Genomic DNA, 17,350 nt, shown 5'->3' with positions numbered 1-17,350 from the left:
ACCCAGATTACAGCAACAGATTTAAGGCCACTGTATCCTGGTGTACTAGATTCTTGGAAAGGCATAATATGGTACTGAGGCAAAAGACGAAAATTGCACAACAATTACCTGCAGACCTTAATGCCAAAGTAAATAGCGTTGGAGGGGTAGTCTTATACTGCGAGTATACCCCAAACCCTATATTTTAACTGGAAAAGTTGGGGGTCGTCTTATACGCCCAGTCGTCTTATACGCCGGCATATACGGTACTTTTATCCAGCTACTGTATTTCTGTACATCTTAATACTACTATATTGCATGTATATACTTGCTGTTATTTTTTATTTCAGGGGTATGAACCAAATTCCACTGTTACTGCAGCTGCTAAGCAATTTTCAAAAGAGGTAAAGATAGATAATTTATATATAAAAATATATGGTATGTATATATATATATCTATATATCTATATAATATTATTTTACCACATCTGACACCATAGAAAAAAGTGGTTGCACTGACTTCAATGAAACTGGTACATGAGCTCAAGATTTCTACATGCGGTTAACTTCATTATTATATCACAGGGTACTCAATCATATTGTTAGTTGTCTTCCAGGACTTGCTGCTATGCTAATCTGATATCAGCATTGCGCAGTAATGTATAGGAAGCTGCCTGATCAGCACATATTTCTGTCTCCTAGTCTGGAACTAAGCTACTTATGACAAATGATCCCCTGGAAGCTGCCCGTGGTGCCAATGTTTTGGTTACTGACACGTGGGTGAGCATGGGGCAAGAAGAGGAGAAGAAAAAGCGTCTGCAGGATTTCAAAGGTTACCAGATCACAATGCAGGTACATGATGGATGTTGCGGGTATTTGTTCAATAAAATGTATACATTTAATTCTGTAGGATCAGATATTGGCAGCACACCTCCATGCCAAATTAGTAAGTGAATCTTGCCACCCTTTGCGTTAAATTTTAACTTCTTATAGATAGGAGCACCAAATCTGAATTTGAAAGCCTAAGAAGATTTTCTAATATCTCTAGGTCTAGAAGAGATTTGAAAAGTACAGTGGTGATGGGGAAAGATATTTTCTGACCTGTCAATAATTTCATTGAGGAACATTACTGTCTGATTTTTTTCAGCTTGAAATGACAGAGTTTAGATTTAGTGTTGTATCAATTGTTGACTGCTGAAAACAGATCAGGATATACAGTGGATATAAAAAGTTTACACACCCCTGTTAAAATGTCAGGTTTATGTGAAGTAAAAAAATGAGACAAAGATAAATCATTTCAGAACTTTTTCCACCTTTAATGTGACCTATAAACTGTACAACTCAATTGAAAAACAAACTGAAATCTTTTAGGTAGAGGGAAGAAAAAAATATAAAAATAAAATAATATGGTTGCATAAGCGTGCACACCCTTAAACTAATACTTTGTTGAAGCACCTTTTGATTTTATCGGAATCGGATTCAGGTCTGGGCTCTGGCTGGGCCATTCCAAAACTTTTATCTTCTTCTGGTGAAGCCATTCCTTTGTTGATTTGGATGTATGCTTTGGGTCGTTGTCATGCAGAAAGATGAAGTTCCTCTTCATGTTCAGCTTTCTAGTAGAAGCCTGAAGGTTTTGTGCCAATATTGACTGGTATTTGGAACTGTTCATAATTCCCTCTAGCTTAACTAAGGCCCCAGTTCCAGCTGAAGAAAAACAGCCCCAAAGCATGATGCTGCCACCACCATGCTTCACTGTGGGTATGGTGTTCTTTTGGTGATGTGCAGTGTTGTTTTTGCACCAAACATATCTTTTGGAATGCCAGGGGGAGAAAAACAGAACTGGATCGCACATCCACAATGCTATGCTTTGATCTAATCAAACTCGCTTCTCAGCGCAATATTAAAGTGTACAGCCCCCCATACTGCATGCTGTACAAGAGGCTTTAGTGTACATTTTGATCAAAAGACATAAGCCCACTCACCACGCCAAGGTCGCCTCTTTGAGTGGGACCTACTCTGACAAAAAGGCGCAGCGCAATGCGGTGACAAAGCGGCACTGCCCTAGTAGGCGGCGGGACCCAGGAGTCAAACAGCAACCCTGCTGTCTGACAATACCACCCATGGCACTGGGTCCCACCAACCCACCAGTGCAGCACCACATAAACAAAAGCCACCACGCAGTACTGCACCATGTGAACAGTTGTCTAACAAAACATGTCCATAGCTATCAGGAGCTACAGGTCAATGACCACTATATGCAGACTTCTGTGATTAAAACCACCTGTGCCGAATGGGAGGAGTGCTGATACCAGTAATAAAGAAAAAGATAGTCCAATAACATGCCAGGGGGAGAAAAACAGAACTGGATCGCACATCCACAATGCTATGCTTTGATCTAATCAAACTCGCTTCTCAGCGCCACCATGCATTGGTCATTGACCTGTAGCTTCTGATAGCAATGGACATGTTGTGTTAGACAACGGTTCACATGGTGCAGTACTGCGTGGTGGCCTTTGTTTTTGTGGCGCTGTGCTTGTGGGTTGGTGGGACCCAGTGCCATGGGTGGCATTGTCAGACAGCAGAGGTGCTGTTTGACTCCTGGGTCCCGCCGCCTACTAGGGCAGTGCCACTTTGTTTTCTTCCCTCCACCTAAAATATTTCAGTTTGTTTTTCAATTGAGTTGTACAGTTTATAGGTCACATTAAAGGTGGAAAAAGTTCTGAAATGATTGATTTATCTTTGTTTCATTTTTTTACATCACAGAAACCTGACATTTTAACAGAGGCGTGTAGACTTTTTATATCCACTGTATAACCAAACTTACACAGACACACAATAAAGAAGGAATGCAGAATAAAATAGGATACACCTATGAGTAAACCCTTCTCTGCACAAGCTCACAGTATGATGGGCTTATATCTTAATACTGAATGGAAAATTTAAAGGGGTTTTCCAGGATTTTAATATTAATGGCTTATCCTCAGGACATTCATCAATATCTGATTTGTGGGGACTGACACCCCACATCTTCGTAGATCAGCCCATTTTATATTGGATAAAGCCGGTAACTGCAGCGCTGCTCCCACTTAAGTGAATGGGAGCAGCACTGCAGTTACCAACTCTGTTCACTACACAATGAACAGAGCTGTGTAGTTCTAGCTGGAGCAACTCTTAAACAGCTGATCGATGGGGTGTCAGATATCAGACCACTGCTGATCATATATTAATTGCCCATCCTGAGTAAAACCTTTCTAAGGCTACTTTCACACTAGCGTTCGGGGCTCCGCTTGTGAGCTCTGTTTGAAGGGGCTAACAAGCGGCCCCGAACGCATCCGTACTGCCCTAATGCATTCTGAGTGGATGCGGATCCGCTCAGAATGCATCAGTCTGGCAGCGTTCAGCCTCCGCTCCGCTCAGCAAGCGGACACCTGAACGCTGCTTGCAGCGTTCGGGTGTTCGCCTGGCCGTGCGGAGGCAAGCGGATCCGTCCAGACTTACAATGTAAGTCAATGGGGAAGGATCCGTTAGAAGTTGACACAATATGGCTCAATTTTCAAACGGATCCGTCCCCCATTGACTTTCAATGTAAAGTCTGGACGGATCCGTCTGAAGCTACTTTCACACTTAGAAATTTTTCTACAATATAATGCAGATGGATCCGTTCTGAACGGATCCCAAGTCTGCATTATATGAGCGGATCCGTCTGGGCAGACCCCAGACGGATCCGCTCTGAACGCTAGTGTGAAAGTAGCCTAAGAATGACAAAGGCTGGTAATATTCCAGTCATTGACACAAAAGGGAATGTGTCAGGCCTGTATGCATACAAAAGCACAAATGTTGGTGCAAGTTCTATTTTGAGTCAAAAACTGCTCCTTCTGCCGTTTTACACCACCCTTGCTACTTTTGAAAGGTGGGTGAGAAGTTGGGCCTGGTTAGGTATATTAAGTAGTTTAATTCCAGATTCATCACTGACTTTTTTAGAAAGTTGCAAAAAAGCTGCAAATCCACTCCAGTAGGGTAGTAGCATAGGAAAACTGGAGTAGCTTTTCTAAGCAAAGGTGGTAGGTTTAAAGAGGAGCCAAATTCATCAAGCAATGTGCAACATTTCAAACTCAGAGCAAAACTGACTTCAAAAAATTCCATCATGATACATTCTCACCCTATGTCTCAATCTAATGGTGGCCTACACATTAATTAGAAGTAGGCTGATGGTTAAACAACTGAACGATCCTCTGATGAAGGACTGTTTCGCAGACACTGCCTTGCACATTTTAGTCCACATTGCCCATTACAGTCATTTAAACTGGTCATACTTGTTCAATGAAACTGGTTAAAGGTTATGAGAACATTATTTCAAAGAACAATACTTGGAGATCTAATTTTACAAAGAGAACTTTTGTCTGACAATCGACGAAAAAGTTCAAACATGGCTGACTTCTTTTCAAATAATGGTGGCCTGTCATTTGTTGGCTAAAACGAACAATACATTTGGTTGAACTAGGTTTAGTGGTGGTCGGTGTTGCGAACATTTTCACTAGCATTTTTAAAAGAACAATGGTAGAGCAATTTTCAAAAGAGTTAATATAGATAATTTATATATAGTACTATTTTCCACCTTTATTTCACTAGTGTATGATGTTGGCTGGAGGATGAAATATCATTGTCTAGAGCAGACAGCTCCTGCTGTCTTTAACACAGACCCAGTTCCAGGTAGCTTTGGGGCTCAAGAAAACCCAGTGCTAGAGACCTGCTTAGTAAATGAAAGTTGTCACCCACTAACTTCTAGTGCTGACAGCAAGTATTGATGGCTACCACCAACACAATAGTCTGTGTTTCTAGTTGGTGGTTGCCTTTTTTCTTGTTTCAGGACTTTTCCAAAAAGGACAATCATGATTCAGAAAATATAGTTGATGACTGGTGCTGTCTTTGTTAAATGTTTTATGCATGTTGAAGTTAGATAATGAAATTACATGTATTTTTCATTTTATTAAATAGACGGCAAAATTGGCAGCGCCCAACTGGACATTCCTTCACTGTTTACCAAGAAAGCCTGAAGAGGTTGATGATGAGGTTTTTTATTCCCCTAAATCACTTGTTTTCCAAGAAGCAGAAAATAGAAAGTGGACAATTATGGTATGCTAAAAACATTCTAGAAAAAATTATTAGACCCAAAAAAATATGGGGGTCATTTATTACCAGATATATGCCACTCTTATCTGTCGCAGATTCTGTCGCGCGCCATGGTGCGGCAGAATCTGCAACTTTTTCCTCGCTCACACCAGGTCTAAAAAAGTGGGCGTGGCATGGGTGGAAAAAGGGATTGGGCCGGCAGACCCGTCTCATTCATCATTTTCTACGCCTGGTTTAGGCATAAAAAATTGTATAAATGTAAGGAAGATGTCTTATATTTATAATCAAGGGCAGAAGAATCTCAGCGGACCACAGCTTCTTCAATTCATATGCTTAGTATTTATTCCATAAATCTTTACAGTAAATGGACGCGTTTCGGCCCGTCCAGCCTTTGCTGATGAAGGCTGGACGGGCCGAAACGCATCCATTTACTGTAAAGATTTATGGAATAAATACTAAGCATATGAATTGAAGAAGCCATGGTCCGCTGAGATTCTTCTGCTATTGGTTTGGAGTTCGCTCTTTTCTCGTGCGGGCGATAAGTCGAGTGCAGATCCTTCCTACTTGCTACATTATATTTAGAATCGGCGCTTGATGGACAAAGGTTATGTAGAGGCCAGCGCCTCAGGGGACATAAAAAGCAGCAAAGAAATCTTCAGCAAATTATGCCATGGATTCAAAGAAATGTCGGGCAATTTGCTGCGGATTTCACTGCAGTGCAAACCCACAGAATAAACGCAATGTGTGGAAAAAAAATTGTTTGCTTCTCATTCACTTTTTTGCTATACGCAATAAATTTTTCACCTGCATTTCCACCACAAATGTACAAATCCTGAATGTATAAATTCAAAGTGGAGTACTCTTTCACACCTAATAATGTTGTTAATCTCTCATCAAATCATCAGTGTGACTGCACAGTATATTGTATATGGCTCTAACCTGAATAGATGCGACCACTTCAATGCCATTCTAATGATACTGTCACAAAAAGATCAAGAGCAAAAGCACAGCTCAAACATATACAATTCCATCAGTCTCTTAGATGCAGTCAGAAATATCAACCACAGCACCTAAGCAATTAGACAGAGGAAACTGATTCCCTCTGTCAGCCCTACAGTCCCCTGCAGTACAGAAGTATTTAAGTGTACTATATGATGATTAATGGATCACAAGTTCTCCCCTTGTCCCCTAGTAGAATAGTTTGATAAAATGTTTTGGTTTTTTTTTTATTAAAAAATAAAACATAAAAAAAATTACACATACAGTATTAGATATCACTGCAGCCAAAATTATCTGATCTCAATAACATCAACATTATTTAACCCACACAGTGAACTCATAAAAAAATAAACCGTGCCAGAACTGCAGTTTTAAATAGTCGAGTCTCTTGAAAAAATTAACAAAAGGCAACTAAAAAGTACCGTATTATGTAGTCCTAACGTGATACCATTGAAAACATTAGCTCGTCCAGCAGGAAAGCCCTTGCACATCTCTTCTGGGGGAGAGATGAAAAACATATGCCTCTCAGAATATGACGATACAAAAACTAATTATTTTGAGTGTTTTATTGTGAAACAGTAGTTAAATATAAAAACTAGATATTTTGGGTATCGCTATTTTACTGTTACTGTTGAAAAATGTAGAAAAAAATCAATGTGCTTTAAATCCAAAATAGGCAGCCTCCTTAAAGGGGTTATCCTGGAAAATGTAACGATAATCTATCCTCAGGATCAGCAGTTTCAGGGAGCCACTGTGCTCACCGGAGCGGGTTCCCGGCAGCTTTCCATAAATCGTTTAGCGACTGTGCTTGTTATTGCATTGACTTGAATGGGGCAGCTGCAACTAGTCCATGCGACCGATATACAGTGATGTCGCTGGCCTAGGAAGAGGCTGCGGCACTCACAGAGGACATGGCCTCTTCTAAGGATAGATCATCAATATAATTTCCTGGATAACTCCTTTAAATGTGTTCTCCAGGAAATTTTTGAGGCACAGATGGTGGCAGCAGTGGTTAAAGGTCTTTGCTTGCAGTCACATGGAAAGTTCCTATTAAAAACGGCAAGCAAAGATCTTGAAATTGATGAGGAAATGAATACAGAACATACAGTATATAGGGAAATGATTTAATGTTTTCTTTCACAATATAACATTTATTTACTAAAACCCGAATATCCATTATGCTTCTTCCACACACCTTTTTGGGGGCATTTTTTCCACTGGTGAAAAATGGCATGCATTTTAAATTTTTTTTTTTTTGGGAGGAGGAGTTAGGGGGTTACTTTTTTTAATTGTACAATTTTACACAGGAGGTTTTTCTGGAGGTTTAAAGTCATATAAAGATGGCTATAGTTTTTTGCCAGTGCGAAAAACACCTTGCAAAAAATACTTTATCTGTAGAGGATTTCATAATTCACTATAAACCTGATGATTGTTTTACATAGCAACTTGAAAAAGGTCAATTTTTTCATCATTGTTTGTAGCTAGAGATGAGCGAATCGAAGTTAACGAAGTGGAATTCTATCAAAATTTCAGGAAAAAACTTAGTGGTAACTACTAAAATGGCTGCTGCATGTGGACATGGAGCAAGGAACTCTGGGAACGAGGGATCATCCACAATGCCATGCATGCAGCCAATCAGCAGCCAGTCAGCCCTGTGATGTCACAGCCCTATAAATAGCCTCAGTCATCTTGGATTCAGCCATTTCCCAGTGTACTTAGTGCAGGGAGAGACATCAACAGGCGCTAGGGACAGTGCTAGGAAAGACTTTAAACTTTTTATTTTGCTGTATAGAAGTTCGAGGAAAGGATAGGGAGGAATCATTCCATAGTATTGAAGCAGAACAGGGTTCAGTACTGGCGTTTACAGCCTGGATAATAGGAACAATTGCTGCACTGACTGCGGATACAAATTGCCATTATACAGCTCTGTAATTCCAGCAAACCGTTCTTGTTATTGGGGTGCAAATGCTGTGTGATACAGCCATTAACAGAGTTTATTACAAGCAAATAATTCTACGTCTTTTTTGCCCTTGTGCGGTGCAGTTATATGTTTTAAAGCATTTTTTGGCGTCTATAAGTGGAAAAAAATAAGGGCCTATTTGGCTTTCAGCGGTGCAGTTATATGTTCTAAAGCCATTTTTGGCGTGTATTAGTGGCACCAAAAATATATATTATTTGCCGTTCAGTGGTGCAGTTATATGTTCTAAAGCCTTTTGTGGCGTGTATAAGTGGAGAAAAGTAAGTGCCTATTTGCCGTTCAGCGGTGCAGTTATATGTTCTAAAGCCTTTTGTGGCGTGTATAAGTGGAGAAAAGTTAGTGCCTATTTGCCGTTCAGCAGTGCAGTTATATGTTCTAAAGCCCTTTTTGGCGTGTATTAGTGGCAAAAAAATATATATTATTTGCCGTTCAGCAGTGCAGTTAAAAGTTCTAAAGCCATTTTTTGTGTGTATTAGTGGCACAAAAAAAAGTATTTGCGGTTGTGTGGTTAAGTGAGAAAATTACAGCCCTTTTTGGTGTGTGTTAGTGGCAAAAAAATATATATTTCCCGTTCAGCGGTGCAGTTATACGTTCTAAAGCTCTTTTTGGCGTGTATTAGTGGCAAAAAATATATATTATTTGTCGTTCAGCCGTGCAGTTATATGTTTTAAAGCCTTTTGTGGAGTGTATAAGTGGAAAAAAGTAAAGGCCTATTTTCCGTTCAGCGGTGCAGTTATATGTTCTAAAGCCCTTTTTGGCATGTATTATTGGCAAAATAATATATATTATTTGCCGTTCAGCAGTGCAGTTATATGTTCTAAGGCCCTTTTTGGCATGTATTAGTGGAAAAAAAAGGGCTTATAAGCCATTGTGTGGTGAAGTGAGAAAATTACAGACTTTTTTAATTTCCTTTTTATTTATTTGATCTAACAGTATGTCAGACAGAGAAGTGCCAGGCCCTGCACAGGGGAGTGGCAGAGGCCTAAATGTTTCTGGCGCAGGCACAGGTCATAGCAGAGTAAGGGGGCGTGGCAGCAGGAGTCGCAGCGAGAGGCATGAGCTCCCGGTGTCATCTAGTGGTCGTGTCTTGACCAGCAATCCAGCAGTTCTTGAATGGTTGACTCGGTCATCCACTTTGTCCCAAGTGACATTAAACACCCCCAGCCAAGAATCGGTGGGTTTGTCAGACATAACCCTTAGTTTGCATGGCTCGGGAGCAGGCCCTGTGCCCTCACCTGTCCTCAACCTGCCTCTGTCCTTTTCTGTTCCCTCAGACAGAAAAGTATTATATGCTGTGGGCTCAGCTCCACTATACAGCGAAGACGAGCTACTAGAGGACAGCCAGCAGTTACTGGCCAGCCAAGATGTGGAGGAGACATCCTCCGTTTCCTCCAGTAGGCGGGCAAGTAGTGATGAAGCGAGTGGCATGGGAGCTGGTGTTGCGATTGGTCAGGCTCCTGACCCAGAGACCATTTAGGAGGACATCAGTGACGTGCAGACAGTACTCGATAATGATGATGTAGCTGATCAGACTTGGAAGCCGGATGAATTAGGGGCTTTATTATCATTGGGAGAAGAGGGTGGCAGCTTGCCCGTGAGGCAGCGGGGGAGCAGCAAGTCGCTAGCGTGGCCATGTGTCAGCAGGGTGGCAGCAGTGGAAGTTCGGGAGCCAAACAAGCCCGGGGTAGACCACCCTATTTGCAGGAGCCTACCTGCCCGAAAATTAGTGGTGCAGGGGTTCACGGAAACAGCGGCGGTAGCAGTCAGTCAGTGCGGAGTGTTGGGGGTAAAATCACCTACTCGGAGGTGTGGCAGTTTTTTGTTAAGCCGCCGGAGGAGGTGAACATGGCCATTTGTAGAATCTGTGGGCAGGAGGTGAAGTGTTGCCATGTTGGCACCAAGGCCCTGCGTCAACTTATGCAGCGTCAACATAAAGTGGCCTGGGAGAATCGTGGCTCCAGTGGCACGCACCTAATTTCAGGCAGTCAAAGCTCCACCACCTCAGCCAAAGGGAGCTGTCTGTCCTTCCCATCATCTGCTGGTCCTGATGCTCCTGCTCCACCCCTTACTCCTCGTCAGTAGGTCCTTCAGCAATCGACCACCGAAGCGATTGCCAAGAGACAACAGTATGCGTGCACTTATCCAACGGAGCAGAAGCTGAATGTGCTCCTGGCCAAGTTGGTGGTGCTGCAGTCCCTCCCTTTCTAAGTGGTGGATTCTGCACCTTTCAGAGAACTAATGGCTTGTGCCAAGCCGAGGTGGAGAGTCCCAAGCCGTAATTTCTTCACCAAAATGGCAGTACCAGCCTTGCACCGTATGTAGAGCAGATGGTGGGCTAGTCTATGAGCCTGTCGGTTTCTGCCAAAGTGCACGGCAGCGCCGACGTGTAGAGCTGTAACTACGGTCAGGGACAATACATGTCCTTTACGTCTTACTGGGTGAATGTGGTTCCTGCACAGCCACTCCAGCAACTTGGCCAGGTGACGCCGCTTCTGCCTCCACGTTCTCACGCCATCGTTCCTTCGACAATGTCCGCCTCTGCCTCCTCATCCTCCACCATGTCCAGCCTCCACTGCAGGGACAATTCATAGTGCCCCTCCAGTATACCACATGTGCAGGGCATGGCGGTGTCATGCTGTTCTGCACCTCGTTTGCCTGGGCGAATGGGGTCACACAGGGGATGAACTGCTTGTCCTTCATCAAGAAATTGAATCCTGGCTTTCTCTGTGACAACTCAAAATCGGAACCATGGTGACCGACAACGGGAAAAACATGGTGTCGGCGCTGCGTCAAGGAGGGCTGAGCCATGCGCCCTGTATGGCACACGTGTTCAATCTGGTTGTCAAGCGGTTCCTGAAGTCTTCCACTCATTTGCAAGACATCTTAAAAATGGCCAGGAAACTTTGTATGCACTTCAGCCACTCGTACACCGCAAAGCACACCCTCCTTGAGCTGCAGCGGCAGAACAGCATCCCCCAACATAGGATGATATTCAACGTTTCTACCCATTGGAATTCCACCCTCCATATGTTGGACTGACTATATGAACAGAGAAATGCCATAAACTATTTCTTGATGATCAAAGCGAACAGGGGTAGTCCCCTGTATATCTTTGATGTCAGCCAGTGGCAGCTCATGCGTGACACTTACGGTTTGCTCAGGCCCTTTGAGGGGTTATTTGTCAGTTGCCAGGACTACGGGATGAACAACGTCATTCCACTGCTTCATGTCCTGGAATAGATGCTGGTAAATCTGGCTGATCGGGGTCTGAAGACGTGGCGCCTAGCTCTCACTGCCACATGAGCCCTCTGGGGGCTGAACTGGAGGAGGAGGACATTGGAGCACAAGCAATGTGTAGCGAAATGGGTGGTTTTTCTACACAGGTGACAGGAGAGGAGGAGCAGGAGCAGCAAGTGAAGCTACAGGGCGATGAGGAAGACGAGGCAGAGGATCCAGATCCAGACACACCGTGGCAGTATGCAGTGGAGATGGAGGCAGTGAGTCCCTCCGAATCACGTCCCGATGCATGCTCACTTGCTTGTGTAGTGACAGCCGAATTGTAACCATTTGGCAGAGGGATGACTTCTGGCTCTCCACCTTGTTGGACCCTTGCTACCAGTCCAAAATGGGGGCCTTTTTTTTCACCCACTGAGAGGGAGGACAATCTGAACAACTTTAGAGACATCCGCTGCCTATCTGCGCCATCATCCATCCTCTCGCAGGTCTGACCGGGGGGGGGCCTCTGCGCTCACATTCCTCTGCCATGGCTGCTGTGGCATGGCGGGGGGGGGGGGGGTAGGAGCAGTTCCAGCTCCATCAGCAGCAACTTGAGTCTGGAGTCGCTGATGTGAAGAAACTACTCACCCGCAGCAGCTAGACCTGGAGCAGGACCTGCTACTATTCTGATGCTTCCACCTGCCTGATGCCACACATCTGATGCTAAGTGCTCCTTCTTTCACCCACCAACTTCAGCTGGTACTGGTATTGCCACCCACCTCGCCACTTTGTCGCCGGGTCACTCTGTGGTCTCCTGATGCTGCTGTCACCTCCACACTATGTCACCTTGCCACTCTGTGGTCTCCTGTTGTTGCTGCTTCCACCTCCACACTATGTCACCTTGCCACTCTGTGGTCTCCTGATGCTGCTGCCACCTCCACACTATGTCACCTTGCCACTCTGTGGTCTCCTGATGCTTCTGCAACCTCCACACCATGTCACCTTGCCACTCTGTGGTCTCCTGATGCTGCTGCCACCTCCACACTATGTCACCCTGCCACTCTGTGGTCTCCTAATGCTGCTGCTTCCTCCACACTATGTCACCTTGCCACTCTGTGGTCTCCTCATGCTGCTGCCACTTCCACACTATGTCACCTTGCCACTCTGTGTCTCCTGATGCTGCTGACACCTCCACACTATGTCACCTTGCCACTCTGTGGTCTCCTGATGCTACTGCTTCCTCAACACTATGTCACCTTGCCACTCTGTGGCCTCCTAATGCTGCTGCTGCCACCTCCACACTGTCATTGTGCCACCCTGTGGCCTCCTCCTGATGCTTCTGCCGGCACCTCCACGCGCTGTCATTGTGCCACCCAGTGGCCTCCTCCTGATGCTGCTGTTGCCACCTCCACACTCTGTCATTATGCCACTCTGTGGTCTCCTCATGCTGCTGCTGCCACCTCCACACTGTTATTGTGCCACCCTTTGGCCTCCTTCTAATGCTGCTGCCTCTACCTCCACAGTCTGTTATTGTGCCACTCTGTGGCCTCTTGATGATGCTGCTGCCACCTCCAGACTCTGTCATTGGGCCACTCTGTGGTCTTCTCATGCTGCTTCCACCTCACCACTATGTCATAGGGCCACTCTGTGGACTTCTGATGCTGTTCCCACCCTCCCCACTTCATGACTGGGCCGCTATTTTGCCTTTTGGGCTGGCTGACATCATCATTTATTTGACCCTTCTTCTGATCTGTCAGAAGGAAGGAAAAATGAGACGTAAAACGGATCCTATTTATGTAACAGCTGTAAGGCCTGCATGACATGGTCCCTATTTTGCATCAGAATTGGCTTATGATTTGGTAGCCAAAAGCAGGAGTGGGTACAAAACACAGAAGACATGCAAATATTCCATTCACGTGTCATCTCTGTTTTGGATCCACTCCTGTTTTTTTGGGCTTTAGCAATACTGACCAAATGCTGACCGAGTGAAGACAGGTGTTCCACAGACAGGATCCATTTTTTGTGGGTAATTGTTCTGACGGATCAGAGGAAGGGCAAAATAATCAGTGACGTCAACACAAACTTACTACTGACACCATCTCCACTCTGTCGGGGGGCTCTACTTGTATAAGCGTTTAATAGAACAGGTTCTGTAGACATCTATGTGAAAATCAGCTGCCGACGGTGTAAAAGGAGTGCGCTTCTCCTTGACGCTAACATAATGACCTGTAAGGCTAAATTCACACTTTAGTTGTTTGGTCAGTTTTGGCCCCTTAACTGCCCAAATAAGTGAAGTGTGCAGTGATTCTAAGAGCTACGCCTGTCATCTGCATGTCATACTGACTCACAGTATTGTTTCACTACCACAGCAGGCTCCCTATGCGTGTTACTGCAAGGCACAGTGTTCTACACCACTATAGAGGATCTCAGCAGCCAGGAAATAGAGATTTTTTTAACACGATTCACCACAAATAAATTCGGATCAAACTAAATTTTTACCAAAAATTAGGCTAACTGGCTTAGGCCTCATGCACACGACCGTTTTTTTTTAAGGTCCGCAAAAACAGGGTCCGTAGGTCCGTGATCCGTGACCGTTTTTTCATCCGTGGGTCTCTGGTGTCCGCCTGGCCGTGCGGAGCCAAACGGATCCGTCCTGAATTACAATGCAAGTCAATGGGGACGGATCCGTTTGACGTTGACACAATATGGTGCAATTGCAAACGATCCGTCCCCCATTGACTTTCAATGTAAAGTCAGGAGTCCCTTATACCATCGGATCTGAGTTTTCTCCAATCCCATGGTATATTTTAACTTGAAGCGTCCCCATCACCATGGGAACGCCTCTATGTTAGAATATACCATCGGATTTGAGTTAGATCGTGAAACACAGATCCGACAGTATATTCTAACACAGAGGTGTTCCCATGGTGATGGGGATGCTTCAGGTTAGAATATACTAAAAGAACTGTGTACATGACTGCTCCCTGCTGCCTGGCAGGTGCTTCCAGGCAGCAGGGGGCAGACCCCCCCCCCCCCGTATTTAACTTATTGGTGGCCAGTGCGGCCCCCCTCCCTCCCTTGTATTCAGGGGCGTACATAGATATCATTGGGCCCCATAGCAAGAATCTGAATTGGGCCCCCTAATTCCACCCGCTACCCATCCCACCACCTGCTCTTGCATGTTTTCCATTTTTTTTTTCCGTTGTTAATTTTTTTTTTTTTTCTTTCGTTAAGGCGTTTATTGTACAGGTTATTTATTAAAATATTTTAACAGTGCAGACATTTTCGGGTGCGGCAATACCTAATATGATTTTTTTTATTGTTTATATATTATTATATGTAAAATTGGGGTGATTTAAACGTTTAATATATCAGTGTTTTTTATTTTATATTTTTTTCACTCTTTTTTTACTATTAATCTATAAAAAAAAATTGCTATTAAGTGTGGGACCTGAGGGGTTAAATTACGGGGGGCGGTGCACTGTCCTGAGTCATCTATATAATAATAAGCCTTATAGAATAGTGTTCCCCAACCATACTTTCTGCTGCCCTCTTCCCCCCACTAACCATCCCCCCATGACACAGTACTCTAAATTAGCAATTTAACAGCAGAGTTCATTGGGGGGGAGGGGGGGTACTCCTCCTGAGTCCTCTATATAATAATAACCCTTATAGAACAGTCCCCGTCCCCCCCCCAACCCTGCAGGAACTCTGCTTGCTGCTCCTGCCCTTTTCCCACCAATAGCCATCCCTCACCACCCCCCATGAACTTTTTTAAACGTAGAGTCTGTCACTCACTGCTGTGAGTGTACAACTTACTTTGTCTTTGGTGGCAGACTGGCAGCGGCACACAACAGGTCAGGGGCAAGCCGACGATGCTGGGGGCTGGTTGGAGTTGGGTCTCAGTGGAACTGGTGGCAGTATGAGGCAGGTGGTGAGCGCGGTAAGCACAAGACTGCCACCCTGCCCAACCACCCGCCTGCACAGTTCTTCTCTGATCTGTGACCTGTCTGCTGAGCCTGTGACTCGCACACTGGCCAATCAGCAGCAGGAGCTTTGTACCACTAAATGCTGATTGGCCAGTTCAGTGCGAGCGCCCAGCAAACAGAGGAGAATGAGCGGCGTTGCAGACTTGCAGTATGTCACTGGCTGGGTCGGGTGGGGAGCCTGAGCAGAGGGGAAGCGGGGCCCGCCCAAGCTCCAGATGGGGACTCGGGAGTCGGGACAGAAGACTGTAGCATTGATAAATACATAACTACAAACATAGGGGCGGGGCCTTCCATGCACTTCGGGCCCCCCCTTGCCACGGGCCCCATAGCAGCTGCGTGCGCTGCCTATATTGGCGGTACGCCACTGCTTGTATTTAACACATTGGTGGCCAGTGCGGCCCACGGACGCTGATGCCAATCTTGTGTGCATCCGTGTTTTTTTACGGACCCATTGACTTGAATGGGTCCGTGAACCGTTGTCTGTCAAAAAAATAGGACAGGTCCTATTTTTTTGACGGACAGGAAACACGGATCATGGATGCGGCTGCAAAACGGTGCATTTTCCGATTTTTCACGGATCTATTGAAAGTCAAAGGGTCCGCGAAAAAAAACGGAAAACGGCACAACGGCCACGGATGCACACAATGGTTGTGTGCATGAGGCCTTAATCAAATTTTTTTGAAATTCGCTCATCTCTATTTGTAGCCATTGGTTTATTGCTTTTCTCCCCTCTGTGCATGCCTTGCGTATCTACACTGGGATATATAAAGCCAGGTCATAAAGACTGAACTACAGCACAGGTCGTCATGTGGCTGATATTAAATTAAAAGCATGGAGCTAGTCCTTTTGAATTTTTCCGGTGCAGTGGGGCCAGAATGGTGGAAGTCAGTGATTATAAGAACCTGGGATATCCATTCTTTCTGCTGATTATCCTGTACATCTCCCAGAGAACTAATGTATAGTGTATTCTGTGTGAAATGGATGTTTTAATATCATTTATACCGTATCCTGGTATTTTAGAGTAATGTCTGTTCTTTGTTCCTCAGGGGGTGATGGTCTCTTTGCTGACTGATTACTCGCCACAGATGCCAACACCTACGTTCTAATTTCCAGCACATTTCATCAGGATGGTAATTGCAGACTGATTCTCAAGAATGAGCCCCGACTGAAAGCTTCGATGCAAATAATTAAGTCTAGGTTCATACCAGATTTTTTGCATCCTGTTGAAAGGTAGTATTTTTTTTTCTGTTGGTCAAATTTATCATTAAAACAGAATGCAACAAAATGATGCAGCTTCAGTTTTTTTCTGTCCTGTAATAAAATGCAAATCTTTGTGAAACAGAAGTCCATGGTGACAGGATAGGCATCCTGTTTAAGGCCCCTTTTTACACGAGCGAGTTTTCCGCACGGGTGCAAAGCGTGACATGAACGCATAACACCTGCATTGAATCCTGACCCATTCATTTCAATGGGTCTGTGTATATAAGCGTTTTTTTTCACGCATCAGTTCTGCGTTGCGTAAAAAACGCAGCATGTTCTATATTCTGCGTTTTTCACGCAGCCCTGGCCCCATAGAAGTGAATGGGGCTTCAGCAGGGCCGGATTAACGTAGGGGCTGATGGAGCTGCAGCTCCAGGCCCCTACCATAAGGGCTCTTTCACACTTGCGTTATTGTCTTCCGGCATAGAGTTCCGTCGTCGGGACTCTATGCCGGAAGAATACTGATCAGGATTATCCTAATGCATTCTGAATGGAGAGTAATCCGTTCAGGATGCATCAGGATGTCTTCAGTTCCGGTACGGAACGTTTTTTGGCCGGAGAAAATACCGCAGCATGCTGCGCTTTTTGCTCCGGCCAAAAATCCTGAAGACTTGCCGCAAGGCCGGATCCGGGATCAATGCCCATTGAAAGGCATTGATCCGGATCCGGCCTTAAGCTAAACGTCGTTTCGGCGCATTGCCGGACCCGACGTTTAGCTTTTTCTGAATAGTTACCATGGCTACCGGGACGCTAAAGTCCTGACAGCCATGGTAAAGTGTAGCGGGGAGCGGGGGAGCAG

At 44.8% G+C, this 17,350-nt stretch overlaps 1 protein-coding gene across 1 annotated transcript in view; it reads left to right on the top strand.

Moving 5' to 3' along the window:
* OTC (ornithine transcarbamylase) overlaps positions 1-16,576 on the top strand; it is a 119,670-nt gene extending 103,094 nt beyond the window's left edge. The window contains exons 7-10 of the mRNA XM_040423787.1: positions 330-383; positions 682-831; positions 4,975-5,112; positions 16,338-16,576. Coding sequence (XP_040279721.1) covers positions 330-383; positions 682-831; positions 4,975-5,112; positions 16,338-16,397 — 402 coding nt within the window. The 3' untranslated portion in view covers positions 16,398-16,576. The remainder of the gene's footprint in view (positions 1-329; positions 384-681; positions 832-4,974; positions 5,113-16,337) is intronic.
* The last annotated feature ends 774 nt before the right edge of the window (positions 16,577-17,350 follow it).

The sequence above is a fragment of the Bufo bufo genome, chromosome 3 (genome assembly GCF_905171765.1).
Source record: "Bufo bufo chromosome 3, aBufBuf1.1, whole genome shotgun sequence".
In the NCBI taxonomy this organism is placed as follows: Eukaryota; Metazoa; Chordata; class Amphibia; order Anura; family Bufonidae; genus Bufo; species Bufo bufo.
Note: the sequence above shows the minus strand (reverse complement) of the source record. Positions and strands in the feature narration are given on the sequence as shown.